We start from the raw sequence: 24,224 nt of genomic DNA on the forward strand, positions 1-24,224 counted from the left end.
CATTGAAACCAGCCGCCCAAATTACCCCCAATTTCATCCCCCTTTTGCCACTTTTCATTTCCACAGTCCAATTCACCAACCCACGTTGTATGCGTGGAAACCCCATACTAAAATTTTTCTCACCATTCTTCACCAAACTACTACTACACCTTTTTCAGACACCGTCCATGTCTGCCGAAACAGCACCTAAAAGCCGGTCCAGGGTCAGCAAACCGAAACCTGGCAAGCTGAACAAAAATACCAATGTGCTGCCGCCACCGGAAAACTCGTGTATCATTTGTGCCGAGGCTATCTTGTATTCTGCTGTTTCTCCATGCAACAACGTCACCTGCCATCTCTGTTGTTTCAGACAAAGAGCTCTCTACGAGAGGAACACATGCTTGGTGTGTCGAACAGAACACCCAGAGGTGGTTTTTACAGACCAGGTGTTGGAGCCTGAGGCTAGATATACCCACTTTGAGGATGTGAGTAAGGAGCTCATCAATGATAAGTATGGGATCAGGTTCACGTCGCAGGATGCCCAGGACGCTACTTTGCTGCTTCTAGACCAGAAATGTGGGGTTTGTGGGGACAGTTTCCCTACGTTTAATAAACTAGCAGAACATACGAAGAATACTCATAATAAGGAGTACTGTGGGATCTGTGCTAGCCATAGGAAAGCGTTTGTCAGCGAACTCAAGCTTTACACGAGGAAACAGCTTAATAAGCATTTGAACGAAGGTGACGTTGAAGGGTTCAAGGGCCATCCAAAATGCAAGTTCTGCCGAAACAAGCAGTTCTACTCAGAGGATGAGTTGAATATTCATATTAGAGACCACCACGAAAGATGCTACATCTGTGATCAGGACTCGCCTCATCTGGCAGGCTACTACCGTAACTACGACCATCTTTATGAGCATTTCAGAGACGCCCATTATGTCTGTTCGGTTCCATCTTGCGTGGAGAAGCGTTTTGTCGTCTTTAGAGAAGACTTGGACTTGACTGCTCACATGTTAAAGGAACACGGCGGGCTCACCGGCCACAACGGCAGAGTTGTCATTGGTTCCGGCTACCAATCCCTGTTGTCCACCTTCCCTCAAAACCACCGTTCTAGACCACAACCCCAGCAGGACTCCATGGAAACGAAAAGACGTCGTTTGGAGGAAAGAGCAAAGCATTACCTCAACAACAACGAAGAAGATATGGCCCGGTTTGCCGATATCAACCACGCATACAGATTAAAACGCATCGACGCCCAGCGTCTCATTAGTGACTACGAATCCTTATTTAAGGTGCCCGAGCTGGATCTCTCACTCTTGATTTACGAATTGGCAGAGTTATACCCACAAAGCTCTGACCAGAGACAGCAGCTCCACTCGGTTTATTTATCCAAGTACCCAGCATCTCCATCTGCATCGAACGCCGCTTCTCCTGGTTTGACTGAAAGCTTCCCTGTTCTTGGAAACGGTTCTCTGAGCTCGGTCTCGCTTCTGTCGTGGGCTCCAGGCACCAGCCATAAAAAGACCCAGAACGAGCTTTTCCCAAGATTACCTAAACCAACAAAACCTACTGTTGTTAAAAACGATCAGCCTGTCAGGTACGTCAAAATGAAGAAACCTCAACCTAAGCCTTCTGTGACGGTTAACAACTTCCAAGGGAACCTGAGCTTCAGACCTACATACTTGGAGAACACCCATAAAACGCCATCCACGTCGTCGTTTCCTTCATTAAACGGCTCTGCAGCCAATTCCAATGCCAGCAGCGCCCAAAACCTGCGCAGCCAGTCTCCATTGGTTGCAAGTGCCAGTCCTAAGATTTCAGATAAGAACTTCCCAGCTTTAGCGAAGAAGACTACCAAGAAAGAAATCCCAAGGGTAAATGCAGTGAACACCAGCTCCGGGTCATGGGGAGGAGGCCTTTCCCAGCCGTCTCCGAAACCTAGCCCTACAAACGACTTTGGTATCCCAATTATAGATAAAAAGGCAGAGAAGCTTAAGCGGAAGCAGGAGAAAGCGCAGCGGAAGTGGTAGGTGTTATGAGCCGCGCACGACCATCGAAGACCATCGATTTCACTCGAAAGGCAAGATGCATCTAAGTGGTATATCGACGAACTCGACCTTTTTTTCCCACAATGCTTCGCTCTTTGGCCCGTTTGAATATCCATAGGTCGCTAAGACTAGCCCCAAGATCCAGAGTTGGCCCAGCTTTGGCCACAGCCAGACTCCCCTTTCAATCCACCGTTCCAGTGCTGAGACAGATTAGATACCACTCCACAGACAACAGCGACAACAAAACGGCCACTTTGAAAGGAGATGCTCCACAGCTCATGATCGCCTTCACATGTACCAAGTGTGACACCAGATCCTCGCATACTTTCTCCAAACAGTCATACACCAAGGGAACGGTCTTGATCCAGTGCCCTGGTTGCAAAGGTCGTCATTTGATCGCCGATAACCTTAAGATCTTCCGTGATAACAACGTCAATTTGGAAGATATTCTTCAGGCCAAGGGAGAACTGGTGGCAACCACTACGGATGACCTTGCTTTTGAAGATATTCCTGAATCCTTGAGGAAGACCATTGGCCATCATGCCAAGGACGCTCCAGAGGAGTACCAGAAGAAATATGACAATCAGGACAACGGTTTGCCTCCAACCAAGGACTAGATGCCCATAGATGCCTTCAGATAGATATAGCGGTACAGGTAAGGCGGCCGGGGTGGCTGCCGAAGGATAGGCATTTTTTTCACATAATATACGGGGAATGATACAAGAACAGAATAGAATGCTGTAGATTTGTAGATTTTGTAGATACTTCAAGTGCCCGTTCTTTACTGTGGAGCTCGGCTGGTGCGCTTTAGGACCGAAAAATGAAAAATCACTTGCAACCACCTCCACCAACATCATGTCGAGACATCTCTTAACAACGGCAAGGCTAGTGCCTAAATTGGCCTACCCACGTGCTTCCCTACTCCGCAGCTTTGCAACGAAGCCAGAAACTCCCTTGGAAAAGTACAAACACAAGCTTGAACAGAAGGCTAAGGAAGTGGGTGCCCTGGATGTGAACGAGCTAAAAGAGAAGCTCAAGGACGAGATCGAGGCGAAAAAGAAGGAGTTCAATGCTGTTGATCCTTTGAAGGAGCTCGAAGAGTACGAACTCAAACAGGCTGAGGAGCTCAAGAAGAAGAAGAGGGTGGAAGAGACCAACCCAGCCATCAGAGCTGCCATCGACAAAGACACACCTAAAGAACCATATAAGACGCTTGCGTCGTTCATTGACGTTGAAAAGGTGAGGGAATTGCCTAGGAAGGAGTTGGAGTTTATCTGGAGAGCTAGATTCCAGAATAAGGAAAGAACCCTTCAGGCGGTCTTGGAAGCCCAGCAGTTTGCAACCATATTCGCCAATGCCTTCAAAAACCCCAACTTCGTGTTGCCGCTTCCTAGAGGTGAAGACGGGTACGAGATCCATTTTGTTCAATGGGGATTCCCTGGACCAAACACCACCCATTGCATGTTGACTACCTTGGCTGAGTACCAGCTTCATAAGGAGTACGCCAAACCACACACAACGTTGATGTTCCATCAGGAATTGATTGAAGATAAGGAGGTCGTCTTGATGAATGGCCAGGTCGAATCAGACGTTTCTCTTACCTTGGACGAGGCTCAGCTTTTGGTGCTTAACGTGCAAAGATTCTATGGCGGTTTGAAGGAGTCTGAAGGAACCAAGAGAAAGGTCGCTTTGCTTAGAGACTTCACTGCTGGCAACCCCAACTTTGACATGAAGAAGCTTGTCGAAGAAGCAGCCTCTTTCGATTAAACTTGTATATATGTGAAGAATAGATTTCACGGATCGACTTTTAACTGCCCAAACTGATGATATCATCTAGTACAGAGCTTTCTTTGGACAGACGAGCACGAGATTTAGCAGCTGGAGCTTTTCTCTGTCTTGGAGCTGGCTTGGTGACCTTCTTGGCTCGGGATTTGGGCTCTGGCTGGTACTCTCCTTCAGATTCGTCCGATATGACTTGAGGTTCCTCATCAGACTCGTCAGAAACGATGACTTCTTTGCTTTTCACGTTTCGACGAGGGGCGGTCTTGGGCTTTGCTGATGCTCTTCCACGTTTAGGCTTGGGTTCTGGCAGCTCTTTGGGGGTATCGAAACGCATTGTTTCATCAGCAACAGCCTGACTCACTGGAACGTCCTTAACAGGTTCCCTTTTATTTTTCATCCGCAACTGGTTAAGAAGCTGGCCAAAAGATCTCTTAAGAGTCATATCATCACCAGCATGGAAATCGTCCTCATCGATGTTGATATCAAGAAGCAGCTTGGAAGCTTGGTCTATTGACTGCTCGACGTAGTCTGTAAATATCTGTTTATCATCTTGCTCAATGAACTTTTTCGTAACGTCGTACATGCCGTTCTCGGGCATCAAGAAGAGACTAGACTCGTCAAGGAACTGCCTAAGGATCTGCTGAATAGATACTCTGGATGTATCACTGGCATCTGCGGCCGGTATATCCATATCTTGGGGTGCTTTTTTGCCTGTAGCGTATTTTGGTGCCTTTTTCTTATAGTACATGAGGATATCGTTGACGTTGGCAACCTTACCGACGAACTTATTGGAGAATCTTCGTGAATTTTCAATCTCGTAGTCGCCAGTGTGGTCAACTCGAAGCCGAATCAAAGGTAAAGGAATCTCTTGGTCACTATCTTCCTCAATTCCATTTCTGTCTCTGTATTGAGCGTTGGCTTCCTCAATCATTGTCTCCACCTGGTCCACCAAAAACGCCAGGATATCTGCTTTTGACGCGGGGCCCTCAACAAAGTTCTCTTCACGAAGCGAAACATCCCGTGTAATGAACGGTCTCACAGACAGTAGAAGAATAGGTTCAATCAGGTACTGCTTATCTTTGATGTCTATCATGAACACATGTTTTGGCTGACTCTCACCTTCAGTCAAAGACGTAGCCACCGAAGAGCCAGCTTGTAATGTATCGAACCCAGTGGTAGGGTTATACTGTGGAAGAGGTATGCAATCGTGTTCATGGCCCCAAAACACGAAATCAAGAAACGGAGGAAGAAAGTCTTCAGGAACGTACGACGTCAACGAGTGTCTGGCGTGATTCTGGTGGATGCAAAGTAAACTAAAGAAATCGTCGCCGTTCTTGGGTCTTTGGAAAGTGACGTCTCCGTTTCTCATGATCCTCTGGAGTCTTTCGTCTCTGACATTATTAATACCATAAAGAGCGAACTTGGTAGTACCTTTCTGGAACACCAAAGGCGAAACCGTGATCTTATCGGCCTGAGGAACCTGGCCAAAGTAGTTTATAAGCCCTGTAGCAGAAAGCACATCCAATGGAGACAAAAGACCTTCTCCAGTAGCATCATCGTGGTTTCCAGATATAGCGAACACCGGCACGGCCACGTTTATATTAGGATCCTCATAGTTAACCGTATCATTACCCGAATGAAGTGCCAACGAAGGGTCACTAAGCAATTCAAGCTCACACGGTCTATCACCCAAGCAGTTGGTTCGTAGCGCCTGGACCACATGAAACAACGATTTCTTCGACGGTTTCGAAACGTGAAAAAGGTCACCCCCTGAACCACCATATCAACATCATGCTGCTTAGCCAAACACGCTATTTCCTGGAACGTCTTCCACGAGTCGTCACCTCGTATGGGATCATTCTCCAAGTACCCTACATGGTTATCAGTAGTGAGAAGGATCCGTATTGTATCCGGCCCAGGCTCGATTTTGTCCACTGGCGGCATAAAGAAGGCAATAGCAATCAAGTAATCGAGAGATACTATAAAGACGTATTCAAGTATCAATCAGTGTAGTAGGATCTATCAACTGCGATATCAGAATGCACAATGGCTTCTTCGCAGCCAGACATCATCACCAGCTTCTAACCAAGTCACTACTCCTGCTTATTCCATATACAGAGAGAGGGCCATGAACGAGGCCAGGCAGCAGGACGAGATCGAGCTGCTCCAGTCTATATATGGTGACATATTCACAGATTTGACGTCCAAGGCAAAAGTATGGAACCAGACTCCGAGCCCGCATTTCCAGGTCCATCTTCTGTCCCATATCAATCCAGACCGGCCGGTGGTGTCTTTGGTGTTGGATATTCAGTTTACGCCTACGTATCCTACGCTGTCGCCATTGGTGAAGGTGGTGGAGCCGAAGAACTTGTTGAAGGCTCGGATTGCTCTTATCGAGGGTAAGGTGCAAGAGGTGATCAAAGAGTACCAGGGCGAAGAGATCTGCTTCACGGTGATTATGGATGTCAAGGAGATGCTTGATGATTTCCAGCAGACTACCGAGGAGGTGCTTTCTTTGGAAGAAGAGCGTACGAGGCGTATGGAGCAGCAGAGGAAGCAGTTGGAGAAGGTTGAACAAGAACAGCTCCAGCGTGAACAACTGGCACAGAGAAAGAGAGAGCATGAAGTCACACAGCAGCTTCAGAAACTACGAGGTGATTACCCAGAATCTCGTGATAACAGTACGATGGGTTCGTTTTCCCAGTCTGGGAAGGATCTGGATGATGATCTAGAGGACGAAAAACGGTCCTTGATTCCGGTTTCTGTGGATAACACTTTTATTTTCGATAACACACTTCATGGGTACTGTGAACAGACTCGAACGAAGTTCCTGTTTAGGGCTGTTCAAGGGTTTGTTCCGTATAACGCAAAGAACTTGCTTCTGAGCATCAGCTCCCAGTACATTGTCACTCCATACGTGCCGCAGGCGGTAGTCAAGGGAGCGGGAAGTAAGCTTGATGTGTGCTACTTGCTCCATGTTATACAACTTGACGATACTTACTGGCTGACGAACCGTGGTAAAAAGGATATCCGTGAACTAGAACACCAGCTTGAACAGGCCATGAACGTCAATGTCAATGAGATTTTGAACGTACATGGTTTCCAGATTGACCAGGATCCAGATAATCACTCCAAATGGACCATTAGAGTGCTTACTGAGTTCTCCCCTAGCATGCAAACGTTGGATGAAGTGCTCCAAACAGCTGACGCTGTCAATTGGACGCTAGCTCGTTCTTGGCTCATCCAACTTTTGCCCACATTAGAGCTTCTTCATGATGTTTCGCTCCCACACTGCCTCCTTTGCCCATTAAGCGTCATGCTTGCACAAGCTAATCCAAGTGAAGACTCGACTCTGCGCAAATACCTCAAGTTGTGCCATCCCAGATACGGCTTAACTGCATTGCAAATGTTCCACAGATCATCATCGTCATCATTTCTAGAACACTTCATTCCCAAAAACTGGCTAGATCCAGATACATCTGCAGGGTTGATCAAAACCGATATCTGGGATCTTGGTGTGCTATTTGCTAGGGTAATGCTTGGCTACAACGTACTTACAACTGAGTTTAAAACGCCTGACCTGTTCCTTCGAGATTTCGATGTTGACGAATATGCTGGGTATGAAGAATACGCCGAGCGTGTTCACGATATGCTCAGCAAAATGCTTCAACCAAAGGCTTCCAAAAGACTAAGTCTTATGGAGTTGAATGCCGTGAAGTTCTTCCGTGCGGGCATTGACATGAATGTTCCGTCGACATCTTTTGCATTTGCTAACCACGACGATGATAATGGAAATGATAATGATGGAGCAGAACCTTCTCAATACCGCAGTGTCTTCTTTGATACATCAAGACGTAACACAACTGCTCACAGCACACGCAGAAGGTACTCCAATAACAATCCAACGATGATGAATGCAAACCATGAATCAATTGCTCTGGTGAATCGTGACTCGAGATACGAAACTGAATTTGAAGAGGTTGGTAAACTTGGAAAAGGTGGATTTGGTGAAGTCGTCAAGGCTCGAAACAGAATGGAGGGTACATTTTATGCAATCAAAAAGATCAGACACAGGGCAGATAAACTAGAGGGTCTTTTAAGTGAAGTTCTTTCGTTAGCAAGACTCAACCATCAATACATTGTTAGATACTATGGATGTTGGGTTGAGGAAGATCTTGACCAGGATACTGCCATCGATGACGACGATGATAGTCTCGATAGAGGTACAGAAAGCAGTTCGTTGTTTACTGACGATGTAAATGTCAGGTCATCTTCGTTCTTGAGTCGAGAGAATTCCTTTCAGGTTGACTACTTCACCAATTCTCTTGACCCGCTGTTGGAGTACAATGATGATGACTTTGATGATAGAATTGTGTTTGCTAATAGCTCAGACGAGGAAGAAAGATCAGATAATGACAACGCTGTTGAAGATACTTCAGGCGAAGAGAGCGATTCTACGGTCGACGAGTTATCTGTACAGAAACCACCACCTTCAAAGCCAACTCCATCAAAGGCCCAACCAAAGTCTATCCTTTACATTCAAATGGAGTTCTGTGAGAATAATACCCTTCTGGATATCATTGAACGTGGTCTTCCTGCAAATCCAAATGAATACTGGCGTCTTTTTAGACAGATTCTTGAGGCAGTTTCCTACATTCACAGCTCAGGGTTCATTCACAGAGACTTGAAGCCCACAAATATCTTTATTGATAAATCCAACAACGTCAAAGTTGGTGACTTCGGACTTGCAAAGAATTCGAGATTGTATTCCATGATCCTGGACAACAACCAAGTTGCACAAACTAGCAATAAGGATCTTTCTACAGTTGTTGGTACGTTCTTCTACACCGCCAACGAAGTTGCTTCTGGAGACTATAACGAAAAAGTCGATATGTATTCGTTGGGTGTCATCTTCTTCGAGATGTGCTATAAACTTGGTACCGGTATGGAAAGAGCCATGGCGTTGAACAACCTTAGGCTTGAGAACGTCCAGTTCCCATCCAACTTCCACGGAGGTAATCGTTCCACTGAGCGAACTATTGTTCGTCAGCTCTTGGATCATGACCCTAACAAACGTCCAGGTGCAGCCAAACTTCTACAAAGTGGTTTATTGCCCGTTGAGCATCAAGATGAAGTTATTAAGGAAGCATTGAAGTCTTTGGCTGATCCAGCGTCTCCATGGCAACAGCAAGTTAGAGAAACACTTTTCAATCAACCATACCTGTTGGCAAGAGACATGATGTTTGATAAGCTTGGAAAGAGCTCTCATAGTAAGGCTTTGGACCATTCGGAGAACGACTACCTTGTCTTTAACGCTACACTTGACGAGTTATTCAGAATTTTCCGTAACCACGGAGCCATTAGAGATTTTGATGGAAGTTACCTTCTCCCAAAACTGTCGGTCGATACAAAAGATCAAGTTTATGAGATTCTCGATAGAAGTGGATCTGTACTTACACTTGCCTACGATCTTTTATTGCCTATGGCAAGATTCTTAAGCAGAAATGATCTCGCCATTACAAAGCTTTGCAGACATGAGTTTGTTTACAGACCGAACGTTCGTGGTATCGGTGTTCCTGATAAGTATAGTGCAGTCGCTTTTGATGTTTTCAGTCAAGACAAGCGGACTCTTACAACCGATTCGGCTGAGTGTGTCAAGGTCGTGGACGAAATCCTCGACAGCTTCCCTTGTTTCAAAACGAAGAACGCCCAAACCATCATTTTAATCAACCACTCGAATATCCTTAATGCTTGTCTTGATTTTGCTTTTGGTGGTACAAACACCCCTACTCGTGCAAGACGGAACGAAATCATGGGAGTTCTCTCTTCGCTATTAGTGGAAAGAGGATCAGAAGATGTCAAGACGTACCTCAGAAACGAATTCAAGATTCAGCACACCGTAGTTAAAGACCTTATTGATCATTTCGACTTCACAGTGGAACCCGAGACAGCTCGAAAGAAGTTACGGAAAGTCTTTATGGACTCTCCAATGCTCAATAAAGTTGAAAGAGCAATGCAAGAGGTATTGGATATCTTGGCGGTGTTGAAGAGGTTTGGTGTCAAGACATCAGTGATGCTTTGCCCTTTGAGTAACTACAATGCCAGATACTTTGAAGGCGGTATAATGTTCCAGGCTATTCACAGAATCGATAAGCTGAGAAAGTTCTCGAGAGTAATTACTGGTGGAAGGTACGATAGGTTGATTGACTCAATGCTGAGTGAAGGAATAGCTACTGCTAGAACTGCCCATGCGGTTGGTTTCCAGTTGACATCGACTCTTTTATTCTTGTTGATGAAGAATTCATTAAAACGAAGTAAGGCATCTGCTGCGGTGGGTAAATCCAGGTTAAGATGGAGAAAGGCTCGTTGTGATGTCTTGATTACATCCTCCCAGGAAGCCATAATGAAGGATTCAGGCTATTCCCTTCTTCGCCTTCTTTGGTCTCATGACATAAGCTGTGATCTGTTTACTAGCTCTTTCCAGGATGAGATCTTGCAGAAGGCTACCGATGATGGATGTAACTGGATTGTTGTTTTGAAACAATCACATCTGAATAAGAAGACCAAGAAATCTCAATTCAAGCCGATCAGAGTGAAGAACTTGACTGACAAGAAAGACCATGATTTGGATTACGACGAACTCTTAGACTTCTTGCAAAACGAAATCGAAGAGAGAAGAAGTGAAATCTTCAACACTGAATCGTCAAAGCCACAAAGCGAACCTCAAGACGAACAAGGGTCTTCTAGAGTTGGACAGCCACTTTTCAGTATTGATCTTGACCAGAAAGTCAATATTGTTCCTAATGATGCCCCCAGAGGAAGAAAAAATAACAAGAGAGAGAAATGGGAGTTGGATAACGATGCCAAAGTTGCAGCAGCATCTATGATGAAGGATTTAGCAGATGCCTCTATCATTACAGTGGAATCCAACGATACGACTTTGGACATGATTCTGTCTACATCTTTGCTGCTCCCGTTTGAAGAATGGTTCAAAAAGCTTTTCTTCACCAACAAAAGTTTACCCAAGAACTACGCCAGCAACATTTACGATTGCTTGTGGAAGGATAGAGCTAAAGGTGTGCAATGGGCGGTGTTGTATAACCCCAAGAGCGACAAGACAACCATTGTTGATTTACAACGTTAATATCACATTTATCCCATACCATTATTATATAGAAATGCTTACGCCGAATTCCTTCTTCTGAGGTAATTAGTTTTCCATGACCAGTACTCTTCGAGTCGAAGACCACTGTATTCAGCATAGTTGAAGTCGATAGTGGAGAGTTCACTCTGGATCATGGACCAAATACCCCAATAGAATCCTGGCATACCGTAGTAATATGCTATTTCGTTTATAAGGCCATTAATCTCCTCTTCGGAGGCATCGGCATTGTTAAGGTAACCCTTACACCATTTGACAAGAACAGGGTTCTCTGGCGTAGGTTCAGGAATGGCAGAACGATCACAGTCGAAACCTTGCCATTCAGCAAAGTGGTTGGCAATATCGAAAGCACGAGGAGCAGGAAGCATATACTCGTAATCGATGAACTGGATTGGATTCTCCAGCAAGGGGCCAAGATCGAATTCAGACGAGGCTTTGAGCTTGTCTTCGAACTCGGCTGTGCTTGGAATGATGATGTTTCCAGAAAGCAAATCGCAATGGGAAACAACAACAGGCGACTTGGTGGAGTTGCTTAGCGTTGACTTCATCCATCTGAACTCTCTGTGGATGACGTCACGCACATTATCAATATTCACATCCTGGTCAGGTAAGTTATCTTTAAAGATCTTAACGAGAGCGTCGTTGGCTGGGACCACCAGGATCCAGTCGTCAATGAGATCCCAGATGTTCAAGATGGCCTTCTTGATGCTTTTCTCACGTTTTTGTTTGGAGTTAACGGGCGTAATTGGGCGAAGAGCAGGCAGAAGCTGGTTCTTGATGCGAGCGGTGTATTTTCGTAGTTTTTCAATGCCATCTTCGATATTATCACAGTCCACCTTGCTGTGCCAGTTGCCAAGCTGCTGAGCGATCAACGGATACAAGTAAGGGTTTGCAAGCTCCTTGGGGTCTAAAGAGCGACCTTCCAAGAAGCCATAGATAAGACCGTTGGCAAACCTGGCATGGACAGGCGGAGCCAAATGCAAAGAATTAAGAACCAAGTGAGACACAAACTCACGATGACGGTCAATGATTAAGTTGGTGCCCTGACCGTAGACACGCATAAGGAGGGTTTCCTGGGAAGGCTCGTGAGTACACGACAAGAGCATGTTGGTGATACCACCTGTCAACCGCTTGATAAAGATAGCATCGTCAGCGGACCATGACGGGAAGATTTTCGCCAAGAGCAGCCTTATCTGCGTGTAATCACTGTCTAGGTTATTACGAATATCAACGGAAAACTGGGGGAGGTACACTGCATGGGTCTTGTAGTCGTCAAGTAAAGACTCTAGATTCTGGGGCACCTCGTCGTCGTTATCTGGCACCGGCGTTTCGATATTAAGCTGGAGCGTCGGCCTTGCATTCCCATTCTTATGAAGGTCGTCGCCATCGTTAAACGACGGTAACAGCACTGGAATCTTGGGCCGAGGAAGCACAATAGCAGGAGACAGGTGCTCGTCGTCAGAAGACAGCGCATTGGAGTTTCTGCGGTCTGAAGTATTGCAGTTCTCCGACTCGAGGTCCGAAAGCGAAGGATTGTTCAACGTAAAGAGCAAGTTTCGGCTCTTGATGTTCAAGGCCGCCGGGCTCAAGGAATTCTGGGGAACAGGCGTGTCTTTATGAAGGTCGACTTCTGGATTTCTGGCCAATTTCTCTGGCTCCTTCGAACTGAACGCGTCAACCGACACACAGTGGACAGCTCCACCGGAGAGAATGCAATACACCGGAGTAGCCATTAAAGGAAACTGGGAGCAGAAGGAGTAGTAGTGGTGGTAGTGAAAAAAAAAAAAATGTGGTTCAACTGAAGAAATAAGTGAGGTTGGAGCGAGAAAAATACCTGCTTTTTAGGTGTAGATGCAGAACCACCGCACCAGTTCTCGAGGCTCGGATAGCGCTTAAGAGGAAACGGCGGGGAAGCTAGTGGAAGATAACGAAAGGGGGGGACAACATTCAGGGAGAGTTAAAATAAGGGGTACACCGGGAGAAAGGAAAAATGTGGGATTTTTAGGCTTTTTTGGCGGTGAATGTAGGTAGATGGAGTAAGTTTGGATGGTCATGAGCTGTGGGAAAGGTTTTCCCATTTTGCAGCATTTTATCGGGGAACCCGGTTCAGCCGCGCCTTGATAAGAATGGTTGCAAAACATGTGAGTTGTCAGAACAATAAGGAGGACAAAAGCCCCAGAGGGTTGGTGTTGGGATGTGGAGGGAGAAAGGCAGCAGAAGGAGGCATCCCGAGGGCCAGAAAGCAAAGCAGACACAGGTAAACAGGGAAGAAAGAATATGAATGGTTTATTCGGTGATTTAGAACCGCAGCAGATGCCAAGTAACTGAGGGCTTGGGGATGAGTGTTCAGGGGGTGTAGAGGGTCCCCAGGGTCCCCAGAAGGCGAGTTCATGGCATTTCAACAGTTGGAAAATACATCTCGACTGGGGGCAGTCGAGTAAGCGAAGGTTGGGGCTGCCCCTAGACAACCAGTGTCAGCACCTCTAGAGCTTAAACAGGGCTGTACTGGTGGGAGTCGGCCTCCTCGTCAATAATAACCCTAGGCTCGTAGCTCTTCTCGTGGTTGATCAAGGGGAAGAGTCTCAAGTACAGCCACACAGCGATCAAGATACCGAGAATCAGACCCACCGTTATGTCGATAAAATGGTGTCTGTAGTCCTCGGTTCTGCTCAAAGCAATAAGCAGAGCTCCCACGGTGGGCACAGCAGCAACAGCCCATCTCCAAGCGCCTGAGTATGGTCTCGTCACAGCAAGCTGGCCTGCAATCCAAAGACTGAGGAAAAGAAGCCCTGCAAACGAGATACTCAGGTGGCCCGACGGCGTCGTTCTGAACCCGTCCAAAAGCCTGCCGACGTCTTTCGTCGTACACACGTCCTTAGCAAACACAAGCACTCCCTTGGGAGTATCTGGCTTGGGCACACAGCGAGCCAAAAAGTCTGGTCTGTGTCTTCCAAACGCATTCTTCAAGATATCAGTAATCACGCTAGCGCTAAACACCGAAAGCAAAAGCCCAAGAATAGACACATACGTCACGTACACCTTATGCTGAGGTTTCGTGATGATGATGGAAATGACGCCAATGGCAGCCACAGGCACCACCGAAGCATAGAAGAAAAGCTCACCGGCAGTGACTCTCTCGTGTTCAGCGAAAGGATGAGAAATCGTCAAGTCGTCCACGTAAAACTGTCTTTGGAACGGTTCAATGCGGTACACTATAGGGTATAACACAAAGAGCAATATCAACGCTATCAAGTCCGAGCCTCTCCAGCGAAGAAACGCCAGACCACCACGAACGCGGTCCACGCCGAGTGTAGACCTATTTATGGTGTCGTCTTTATGGAAGTAGTTTATGAAGTTATAGAGTTTGTCCATGGTAGAAAGAACGTGGGTGGAAAAGGTCAGGTAAAATTGAGGTTATACAGAGTGCGCGGCCCCCAAGGTGTACTTATATAGTGTTCTGGTTTGGAGACCCACGCCAAGGATATATATTTTATAAGATATTTTATATTTTATGAAGAGTAAGATTAAGGTGGTTTTGAGTATTTATTGAGTTTGGTTATTGGAATTTTGAAAAAAATGATGTTTGTTGGGGATGGTTGGTTGGTTGGTTTGGTGAGCCACTGCCTGAAACTGCCACACTTGGATGCGCTGAGCTGCTTATATTTGTGGGGAGGAAGGGAGGAAGGGAGGCCTAGGGAGGGTGTGAATTTGGAGATATGGGTAAAGGAAAGACTCATTTAATTGGGAGATACTTGATAGTTAAGTGGTGGTTGGAGGTTTGGTGGATATAATATGGAAGGTAGATGGCTTTGGCTGTCTCAGTTGGAGGTTGCATTACCATACACGAAGAGGGCTACGTTTTATTCCGATTTGGTACTTTTAGTGTCTATTTGTGTCCTATTGGCTCCTTGAAGAACTATTATGGCTGCTTCATGTGTTTCCTGGTTCCTCGACGGTGCCTGGTTGGGGACCCTGTCTTTCTGTGGTACCATTGAAAGTAGCAAGCAGATTGGCTGGAATATACCTCGTTTTTTAAAAAAAAAAAAAAAATCAAAGATGAAAAATAGAGGGACTTTTTTTGGCTGAAGAACTAAGCTTGGTGTTTCTGAATTGTAGTTGTCAATATGAATTAGTATGTCTAGATACTGATGTATTGGAATGGAGGAAGTGGGTACTCTTGAATAAGGGAACACGTCTATTGGCCAATGCTTGTTCGAAGTAGCACTTTAACCTAGTAAATAGCAACAAGAAAAGACTTGAAAAAGGGGAACTCTTTCGGACTTCCCCTAGCGTCTATATAGTTGCACTGGAAGAACCACTAGCTAGCCAGAGGTATAACCATTAATGTATATGTAATCACTCTAAAAGTAAGCAAATGCCTTTGAAAACCTGAGACCAAGCTATTCATTGAAATACAATTTCCTTAAGAATTATTTCTTGTATACCTCCCTAATCATGGTATGTCCACTTCTACCACTCAATTGGTCCAGCAACGCCCCATCCAATAATGTCTGCCCAAAGACCTCCCAACTAAGTCCAAAACCACCCTCCAAAAAACCTCCACCATTCAAACCACCCAACTACAAAGCCCACCAGCCCATTCCCTAAGCCAACTCAGACCACCCACTAAGAAAGATCTGGCCCATTATGGACTTCCTCGTCTAGTCATGTATTCGCAGCCATTATTGGCTCCACCAGGCAACGCCATTCCGGCCACCATCAAAGAAATGATCAATCTGAACATACAGATATAATCTCCAGCCTCCACTAACTCCCCTATCTCCTTTAAATCCACTTAAACCCAAAAAAGTCGGGTTCTTCGTGTCATTCTGTCTATCCATTATGGTCCAACCTGCATACACCGCCCTATCTATATCTACCAACCCAGGAACTACATTCTTGATCTCGTTCTCCACCTACCAATAACAAACACTGCTGACCTGCCATAATGAGTTCTGGATTTGGGTCGGATGACCTCTTTGAAAATGGATGGGCCTCTTCTGAGCCCACGCGTCAAGATCACGGGTTTGGTTCTACTGCTTATGGAGGCTCCACTTACTTAACTTCGTCTCAGTTGCTTGGAACTGATAGCTCTACTGCTTCGCCTGCTGCCGACATTGACTTGTCAGATAAGATTCCTGAGTCGTATAGGGAGATATGGGCTCATTTGCAGCCGAAATTGCGGTCGGTTAACGACTTGGAGTCGGAGATATTCCTTCCGTTGGTGAATGAACAGCACCTTTCCGATTACCAGACATCAAGGATCATTGACGTCTTGTATGACCATAGTTTGTTGCCTCCTTCGAAAGAGTCTAATTTCTTCCAGTTGTTGGGCCTCGTGGCTTTGGAATTGGACCTTGCTGGTACTGGCGATTACGTCACTCTTCAGTTTAAACTCAATTCGGGTCTTCCTGACTTTACACCCGAGGTGACGGATTTGCTTCTTGGCAAAGCTCCTCCACTGCAACAAAGCTCCGGAAAGAAACCTGGCGTGCTGGTGCCTGCCGAATCCGATCCGTTGTCTTCCCACTTGGCTTCCACGTCGCTTGACCAGAATACGGAGAATATGCTTGCAGACCATTCCAATATCCTGATTGACCCAGATACAACAGCACCAGAGGTATCGCATGTGAATGATTTCCCATTTATCACAAAATATGTCACGGATCTTCGGGATAAGTTCAAGCCATTGATTGGCGCTGGCGACTCGGTCAGTATCAAAGAAGTCCCTGAGAAAGAGGGTCTTGTTTTTAAGCATATCAACTATTCCATCACCCACAGCTTGAAGCTCGGCATGCACAGCCCTGCTGGCCAAAAAAGAGTTACCAGAAGATACTCAGATTTTGCATGGCTCCTTGAATTCCTTTTGAAAAAATACCCCTTCCGTGTGATTCCGGGCCTTCCGCCCAAAAAGTTTACCGGTACGTAATTTCCTGTGGTTTTCCTAACCCAATCATTTACTAACCATTCTAGTAGGCGCCTCACCCGATTCTCAATTCTTACAAAGAAGGCGCCGAGGCTTGCATCGCTTCTTGAACCAGCTCGTAAAGCATCCTGTCTTGGTTCAAGAGCCCATGGTAATCACGTTCCTTAGTGTCCCTACTGACTTAGCCTCTTGGAGAAAACAAGCTCGTGTGGACTATTCTCTTGAGTTCAAGGGCCAGAAGATTGAAACCGAGTTTGTTAACTCCATTTGGCCTACCATTAGTGAAGAGTTCCTCAATAGCTGGAAGACTGCTGAAGCAAACATGCCCAGGATAATCGAAACTTGGACTAAGATGGTTCTTCTTGTTGAGAGATACGAAAAGAGACAACAACAGATTGCATTTGATAACGGAAAGTTTGTTGAAATGATAAATCGCTTCACCGAGCTTGACCATGTCATTTACCCACACAGGGATCCTGAAAACAAGGTCCTCAACACCCTCAACAAGGACGATACGACTTCCATCAACGACTCTTTGAGTTCAATCTCGGCATTCTTCAACAAGTCTTCTACATATTTGATTGACGAGAGCTACCTCATCAACACGACGGTTTTGGAGAAGTTCAAGAACTTCTTGGACTACTTATATTCTTTACAAGAACTATTTGACAGAGCAAAGAAACAGTCCGTCAACTCGATCCCACAGCTTCAAAGAAAGATCGAGGAGAGTCAAGCCAAGTTCGACAGACTCAATGAAAACGGTACTGACATGAAGGGAAGCGATATCGCTAAGCTCAAGCAAGCTATTATCAATGACAAGCAGGAAATGTTCCAGCAGCTCAACAAAGACTGGCTTATCAAGAGCTGTTGCTTCCATGAGTTTGCCATGTTCCAAGAGACGCAGTTTCTCATCTCGGAAGCCTGGGCAGATTGGTGCAAGGGACGCTTTAAGTTCCAAGACAAGTTCACCAATCTCTATGACAGTTTGATCAACGAGGTTGTACCAGATATGCCTCTTGGGCATTAAGCAGGACGTACGAAGGCTTCCCACTTTTCTACGAGAGCATGGGAGTCCTGATTAAGGGAAGCATCAAAATGGTCCTTACTAAGCACCGAGCCAACATTCAACTCCTTCTTGGCCTGGTCAAACTCTGGTTTCCCGTGAAGAAGAGCAAGTACACGGCCAACTCGGCACCCTAATGCAGCACCGTGTGGGAACCCTTCGTCGAAGCCCTTTTGCAAACCGGCTTCTTGTGCTTGAGTGATGCCATCTATGTAACCTTGAGTCACATGAGCTCTCTGCAAATCAGCGTAGGTATCTATTTCGTCGTCGCTGGCCCAGATATCGTCATCATCAGCGGCATGCGGTGGTTTTTTCGATGCCAGCGTCAAGTTCTTGGGGACTTTGCATTCGCCAGTACAAGACATGTAGAAGAAGATGAAGTGGGGGAAGAGAGACACTAAAAGTTGCACACGAGGCGATGTACAGGACAATCCCAGGGCACTAGAGAGCAAAGAAGATGGAAATGGAGAAAATGAAGGTAAATGGGTGAAATTCGATTTTGTGATGAATCAACGTCTGGGCATGTTCCACCTTCAAGCAACGTATATTAATGCCGTTTTTGTCATCCTAATGGTCTCGGCGATTGGACTCCGGGCCCGAACGCGGTATGGGAGAACGCCCGTACACCTCACCCGGCGATTTTTCCACTGAAATAACCGTGAATTATCGATAAAGGAGAGAAAATAAATCGATCAAGAAACTTTGCCAAAACAGCGTTTGACCTTTTTTTTTTTTTATCTTACTTTCCCTTCCACCCCAACTCGAATTACCTACTGGTATTGGACAGTGCGAAATCAAGGTTCGTGGACTGCACACAGTGCCCCAAGCTGGCGCCTTTCGAAACTGAGATTATCTTTGACTATCTTGCTCATACTACTCATTTGCCCAAAGTACAAATTCATCAAATACACCCTAATTGTGGCCACGAAAGGTGTTATCCAGCAAAGTCTAACCAAGCATACTTCCAATTTGGTGTTTTCTGCACAATCGTTATTCTCCAATAAGTCATAAGAACACAACGGTGCTGGGAACCTTGTGTGTTTCGTTTTCCCCCATTTTTTTTTTTTTTTCCTCCACGCATTTGTGACTCTTCCAAGAGAACAAATCATTGATTCATTTCATCGATTAAACCAGCTTATCACTTATCATGGCGGATAATATCATCACCCAAGTTAGCCAGGACTCGACTGCATCCGTCCCTATGGTCGACGAGAGTAATGGCAACATTGACTACAACTCCAAGATACATCTTAATATCCGTGGCAAGGCATTCGAAATCACCAGAGACGAGCTTATGAGCTTGCCAGAGAGCATATTATTGAGTCTTTTCCCGAATGGTGTGTTTTTGGATATGAATGGTCAAGTTATCACCAACTTGACGGAGGACGACGTAGTGTTTGTCAACTTCGATCCTGATTGTTTTGAATACATCTTTAACGTGTTTGGTGATGCCCAGAGAAGTTATAACGAAGGCACGTTATCTCCACAAGTTTCCGGAACAAGCCGGCTTGACTCTGCTGCGTCCATATTGCAAACGAAACCCGCCATTATCGTGTTACGTGAGGACCTAGATTACTACGTGATTCCACCAGTCGCCGGCTGCACGCATGCCGACTTTGCCCATCTTAAGTTGAAGGTGGGAGATAGCATCTTGACGAATAATTCCGTTTTTTCAGGATTAGGGTATAATCCCGAGTTGCCTCCAGCAATTAACCAGACCCTCGGCCCAGCCGAGCAGCACTTATTCGAGATGTTATGCTCGTCCGGATTTGATAGAACAGAGCTCTGGGGAAGCCGCTCAATGGAACCACACAAGTGTGTTCTCTCGTCATTGCTGTTGGTGCGTCTTGTCACACAACCACCTACCCCACCACAGCTGCCGCTGTTACAACCCGTACAATCCAATGCATCCACCCGGTCGAGATCTAGGTCTCGAATCGCAACGTTGGCCTCCAGCGCCAGCAGAGCTGCATCTCGTTCCTTATCGCGGGCCAGAAAGAACAACGATACGAATTACACAAAGCTCTTATTGTTTTGGAGAAAACCAGCAAGAAAGTGTTGGTGGGCAAACAGTGAGGTGACAGTACCCACTGCGGGTAGTGACACGCTCACCAAGCTAGGGTCCGAGGTGACCGTGAAGGTACACACTCGAAGGGTGTGGACATTGGAGCTTTCTGTGGTAGGCGTTCAATAAGTCAGGAAAAGAAAGAAAAAAAATCACCAGCATATCATAGAGCGCCGTCTGCATCAATCAGCAAAGGAATTTCATCCAATTGGCGGAATCAACAGCCCAAATAGAAGTCATAGCACGCAAACCGGGAGCCAGCTCATCCGTCAGCAATAATTTAATTCTCAACTAAATAATTCAATATTTGAAATCGCTTCGTGTTGGTGTAGGAGATCTCTGGTGGGTAACTAGTAGGTTGGTTAAGGGAAGTGTAGAGATGATAGTATGGTTGGACGCCAGCCAGTTTTGAACGTATTTTCAACAAACCTTCCATTTCATAGACATCTTTGGATGTTTCTCATGAAGGCTTTCGCGTCATTGAAGAATAAAAGCTTTTGATTGAGAATTCTTTGTTTTCCTGGAGTATGGGTATATTCTTGGATACTGCTAATAAAGGGCACATAAAGAGATATATCAAAAACACATTCAACCCACAAAAATCAGCCCAATAGAAATCACCATTTATAAGGACAAGTAAAGCAAGCAAAGTACCCTGACATTTGTCTAAGGAGGTTAGTGAACCAGTTGTTTGCCTTACAGTCTCATATGTCTAGATACTCATTAATACCAGTACGCAGACTACCCAAGACACCAATTTCACACTATTTTCTTCCACCCAAGTCATCACCTCCATTCCACCACTCGAATATATATTTGACTTATTTTTCGTTTCATCCAATTACGTATGTTAACTTACATACCATCTAGCTCATCTTCGTCCTTCCAGTTACTGCTTAACAGACCATCCATCAGTCAACGCATCCACCCAAATTCACCTATCATAAAACACGAAAGCAAAGAAATCCTAAATCCCAAATTACTTAATCCAACATCTATTTTTTCTTTTTTTTTTTTTCTTTTTTGTTCTCCTTCCTCTTCTTCTTCCTTCCTCTCTTCTTCAGTTATCTCTCTTCACTGGCAATTTTGCACCCACTCGCGAAAACGCGTACTTCTTCAATTTCCAACTACCACATCCACCAAAACTATGGCTACTTACGAAGAAGAACGAATCGGGCACACGCCGTGGGTTGAAAAATATAGACCTAAAAAGTTGGACGACGTGGCGTCCCAAAGCCATGCAGTGAAAGTTTTAAAGAAAACGTTGGAGCTGGCCAACTTACCTCATATGCTCTTTTATGGGCCTCCAGGAACAGGTAAAACGTCTACGATGCTTGCGTTGGCGAAACAGTTGTACGGGCCCAGGTTGTATAAGCTGAGAGTTTTGGAGCTCAATGCTTCGGATGAACGTGGTATTTCGATTGTGAGACAAAAGATCAAGAACTTTGCTAGGTTGACGGTTTCCAACCCGTCTGCGGACGACTTGAGGGACTATCCGTGTCCACCGTATAAGATTATCATTTTGGATGAAGCAGACTCGATGACGAACGATGCCCAGTCGGCGTTGAGAAGAACCATGGAGAACTACTCGCTGGTGACGCGGTTTTGTCTTATTTGTAACTATATCACCAGGATCATTGATCCATTGGCATCGAGATGCTCCAAGTTCCGTTTCCGTTCGTTGGATAACGAGAACGCGTTGCAGAGGTTGCAGTATATTGTCAACGAGGAGAACGTGCCGTTGAGCGGAGAGTCCGTGCTTGAAGAGATTATCAATGTGTCTGGAGGTGATTTACGTAAAGCCATCACATACCTACAATCGGCAGCTCGACTTTCGGCGTCTTTGGATAATAAGGAACCTATTACGGGGGCTAGAATAAGGGAAATCGCTGGTGTCATTGATGAGCAGCTTATTGAGAAGATCATCCTGGCAATCCGTACGAAGGACCATCGTACCATTGCTGCTCAGATTGAAGAGGTTGTATTTGAAGGATGGAGCGCCCAACAAGTGGCCGACCAATTGCACGATAAATTGGTCATAGACGATAACTTATCGTCACAGGAGAAAAATAACATTGCTCGTGTTTTGTTCGAATCAGATAGACGCTTGAATCACGGCACGGAAGAGCACATCCAGCTCTTGAATTTGGCTCTACAGATTAGCCAGGTTTTGCATTAATACACGGATGAGGAGAAACAGTGTAGTTCATTTATTCACGTAGCACTACTGTTTAGGTTGTGGCTGCTGTGGTTGTTGTGGTTGTTGTTGCTGCTGCTGCTGCTGCTGTTGCTGATGAGGTGGTGGTGGAGGCATACCTGGTCCCATGCCTGGAGGGAACCCAAAGAAGCCTGGTGGAGGCATCTGGCCACGTGGAATACCTTGTTGGTTTGGTTGTCCGTCCTGTGACTGGCCAGGTCTTCCTTGCATGCCGGGATAGCCCTGTGGAGGCATGCCTTGTGGAGGAGCCATTCCAGGAGGAAACATGCCTGGTGGTGGAGGTCCTTGGAATTGGTACATGTGCTGAGGGTGTTGAGGTCCACCTGGGAAGCCTGGTGGTGGGCCCATACCTGGGTTAGTCATCCAAGGAGGAATACCTTGTGGACCACCTGGACCGCCTGGACCGCCTGGGCCTGTTGGGGCTCCCTGGCCAGGAATGACAGGACTAGGCTTACCCTCTGGCTTGGATCCACGTTGCTGTGGTTGAGAAGCTTGGCGTGGTTTATCTTCCTTAGGGATTCCTGGAGAGCCAGCGCTTTGGTCTTGCTCCCTCTTGTTCAATAAGGAGAGGAAGAAGGAATCTTGGTTCTTGCTGTCACCACCCAAGTTCATTGGCCCAAGGCCTGGAGGACCTCCGGAGAGCGGGATCCCCTGGCCAGCCATTGGGGATAGCCCTTGAGGAGGTAATGGCGGTTGCTGATGGCTTTGAAGACTTGCTGGTTCTTTCTTGGGGGTCAAATTCTGTTGAGCAGGAGAACCATGAGCCAATCCAAAGAAACGCAGGCCCGAGGCTTCAGCTGGTCTTCCTGCTGGTGCTCTTGATGTGAGACCTGGTGGTGGGCCAGAGCGTTTTGGAGACTCTTCAGGACCAGGGCCCCCAAAGAAGGAAGAGAAACGGGAGCTTTTACCTTCGGAACTAGCGGCAGTGGCGGCTTCTGGAGCTGGACCGCTTGACTTAGGATTGACGAAGGAAAAGAAATTGTCAACTTCATTGCCCTTTGGTGCTTCTGGTTCAGAAGGCGTTTCAACCTCACCATACTGTTTGCGTTCGTTGTCACGCATACGTTGCTTCCAACGTTCGAAATCTTCAACGGTGGATCCCATATCCATCTGCAAGTCGGATCCACCAGGATTGTCCCATTCGGGAGCACCTTCTTCAGGGTTTTCACCCAACAATTGCGAGATCTTTTCGGCAGACATTCTATCGAGTTCTGAACTCTTAGCAAACCCAGTAGGTTTACGTTCCCATCTGCCTGAAGAGTCGCCTTGCTGGTTCTGGTTCTGGTTTCTGCGGTCTCTTCTTCTACCGGCACCGTTCTTCTCGTTCGTGGTCTTTGGAGGTCTCGTTGGTCTAATAACCCAGAAAGCATTATCTGGAAGCACAGACGTATCAAAGTTAGCGATTTCCGGTTCTGATCGTAACGTAAGCAACTCTTCAATCGAGTACATGTATGCTTTAGACGATGGAAGCGGTTTAAAGTCCAGCATCGACGAGCGGCGAGGAGATGCAAGCAGAGTAGACGATTTGGCAGTCTCAGGCTCAGGCGTCAGCTCCTTTGCAGCATTGGCCATTGCACTATCAAGCAACTTCGACAAGGCACTGCCAGGTTCTAGCGAGCCTGAAGTGGAAGTTGCACCGTTGGAAGCGCTAGCACCTCTTGAGCTCAGCGAGTTTTCTTGAGCTGTCGAGTACAGCGTCAGCGTCGACGACGTGCCAGTCTTTGCACTGGACTTTGAAGATTCTGACATCGATATGATTGACGAATCAATGATGGCTGGATCGTTTTGCGACATTATATGTTCAGTTGGAGGCCAAGAAGGGGATGATAAAAAAGTGATATGTACCTGGAGCTTAATTAAGGAGGATTATTAGAATGCTAAGAAGTGAATGTAGACGATCGTATAAGTAATAGATGGAGCCCAAGGCTCAATGGAAAGATCAATTGGGTGGTTTGGTGAAAAGGTGGGTTATGTGGATGAG

General features: G+C 46.1%; 12 protein-coding genes across 12 annotated transcripts; 7 read left to right on the forward strand and 5 right to left on the reverse strand. All coding sequences in view use genetic code 12, as the record gives it.

Annotated features, from left to right (window-relative positions):
• Positions 1–167: 167 nt before the first annotated feature.
• Positions 168–2,009, forward strand: CXQ85_000770 (E3 ubiquitin-protein ligase; the record flags this gene model as incomplete). Its single annotated transcript, XM_025484504.1, has 1 exon — positions 168–2,009. One exon carries the CDS (start codon positions 168–170, stop codon positions 2,007–2,009), a length of 1,842 nt encoding a protein of 613 aa, XP_025342719.1.
• A 101-nt stretch (positions 2,010–2,110) lies between these two features.
• Positions 2,111–2,644, forward strand: CXQ85_000771 (uncharacterized protein; the record flags this gene model as incomplete). Its single annotated transcript, XM_025484505.1, has 1 exon — positions 2,111–2,644. The coding sequence occupies one exon, from the start codon at positions 2,111–2,113 to the stop codon at positions 2,642–2,644; it is 534 nt and encodes a 177-aa protein (XP_025342720.1).
• Positions 2,645–2,882: 238 nt separating this feature from the next.
• CXQ85_000772 (uncharacterized protein) lies at positions 2,883–3,794 on the forward strand (the record flags this gene model as incomplete). The annotated part of the gene is made up of 1 exon (XM_025484506.1): positions 2,883–3,794. One exon carries the CDS (start codon positions 2,883–2,885, stop codon positions 3,792–3,794), a length of 912 nt encoding a protein of 303 aa, XP_025342721.1.
• Positions 3,795–3,834: 40 nt separating this feature from the next.
• On the reverse strand, positions 3,835–5,753 carry MRE11 (MRX complex nuclease subunit; the record flags this gene model as incomplete). The annotated part of the gene is made up of 2 exons (XM_025484507.1): positions 3,835–5,544; positions 5,586–5,753. 2 exons carry the CDS (start codon positions 5,751–5,753, stop codon positions 3,835–3,837), a joined length of 1,878 nt encoding a protein of 625 aa, XP_025342722.1.
• Positions 5,754–5,937: 184 nt separating this feature from the next.
• On the forward strand, positions 5,938–10,953 carry GCN2 (serine/threonine-protein kinase; the record flags this gene model as incomplete). The annotated part of the gene is made up of 1 exon (XM_025484508.1): positions 5,938–10,953. One exon carries the CDS (start codon positions 5,938–5,940, stop codon positions 10,951–10,953), a length of 5,016 nt encoding a protein of 1,671 aa, XP_025342723.1.
• Positions 10,954–10,991: 38 nt separating this feature from the next.
• CXQ85_000775 (uncharacterized protein) lies at positions 10,992–12,704 on the reverse strand (the record flags this gene model as incomplete). The annotated part of the gene is made up of 1 exon (XM_025484509.1): positions 10,992–12,704. One exon carries the CDS (start codon positions 12,702–12,704, stop codon positions 10,992–10,994), a length of 1,713 nt encoding a protein of 570 aa, XP_025342724.1.
• A 757-nt stretch (positions 12,705–13,461) lies between these two features.
• CXQ85_000776 (phosphatase PAP2 family protein) lies at positions 13,462–14,343 on the reverse strand (the record flags this gene model as incomplete). Its single annotated transcript, XM_025484510.1, has 1 exon — positions 13,462–14,343. One exon carries the CDS (start codon positions 14,341–14,343, stop codon positions 13,462–13,464), a length of 882 nt encoding a protein of 293 aa, XP_025342725.1.
• A 1,576-nt stretch (positions 14,344–15,919) lies between these two features.
• Positions 15,920–17,886, forward strand: CXQ85_000777 (uncharacterized protein; the record flags this gene model as incomplete). The annotated part of the gene is made up of 3 exons (XM_025484511.1): positions 15,920–16,892; positions 16,945–17,800; positions 17,850–17,886. 3 exons carry the CDS (start codon positions 15,920–15,922, stop codon positions 17,884–17,886), a joined length of 1,866 nt encoding a protein of 621 aa, XP_025342726.1.
• Positions 17,887–17,920: 34 nt separating this feature from the next.
• YAE1 (Yae1p) lies at positions 17,921–18,325 on the reverse strand (the record flags this gene model as incomplete). Its single annotated transcript, XM_025484512.1, has 1 exon — positions 17,921–18,325. One exon carries the CDS (start codon positions 18,323–18,325, stop codon positions 17,921–17,923), a length of 405 nt encoding a protein of 134 aa, XP_025342727.1.
• A 782-nt stretch (positions 18,326–19,107) lies between these two features.
• Positions 19,108–20,154, forward strand: CXQ85_000779 (uncharacterized protein; the record flags this gene model as incomplete). The annotated part of the gene is made up of 1 exon (XM_025484513.1): positions 19,108–20,154. One exon carries the CDS (start codon positions 19,108–19,110, stop codon positions 20,152–20,154), a length of 1,047 nt encoding a protein of 348 aa, XP_025342728.1.
• A 1,018-nt stretch (positions 20,155–21,172) lies between these two features.
• On the forward strand, positions 21,173–22,204 carry RFC2 (replication factor C subunit 2; the record flags this gene model as incomplete). The annotated part of the gene is made up of 1 exon (XM_025484514.1): positions 21,173–22,204. The coding sequence occupies one exon, from the start codon at positions 21,173–21,175 to the stop codon at positions 22,202–22,204; it is 1,032 nt and encodes a 343-aa protein (XP_025342729.1).
• Positions 22,205–22,249: 45 nt separating this feature from the next.
• CXQ85_000781 (uncharacterized protein) lies at positions 22,250–24,037 on the reverse strand (the record flags this gene model as incomplete). The annotated part of the gene is made up of 1 exon (XM_025484515.1): positions 22,250–24,037. One exon carries the CDS (start codon positions 24,035–24,037, stop codon positions 22,250–22,252), a length of 1,788 nt encoding a protein of 595 aa, XP_025342730.1.
• Between the last annotated feature and the right edge of the window lie 187 nt (positions 24,038–24,224).

This window comes from Candidozyma haemuli (assembly GCF_002926055.2).
Source record: "Candidozyma haemuli strain B11899 chromosome Unknown A_2014730914, whole genome shotgun sequence".
In the NCBI taxonomy this organism is placed as follows: domain Eukaryota; kingdom Fungi; phylum Ascomycota; class Pichiomycetes; order Serinales; family Metschnikowiaceae; genus Candidozyma; species Candidozyma haemuli.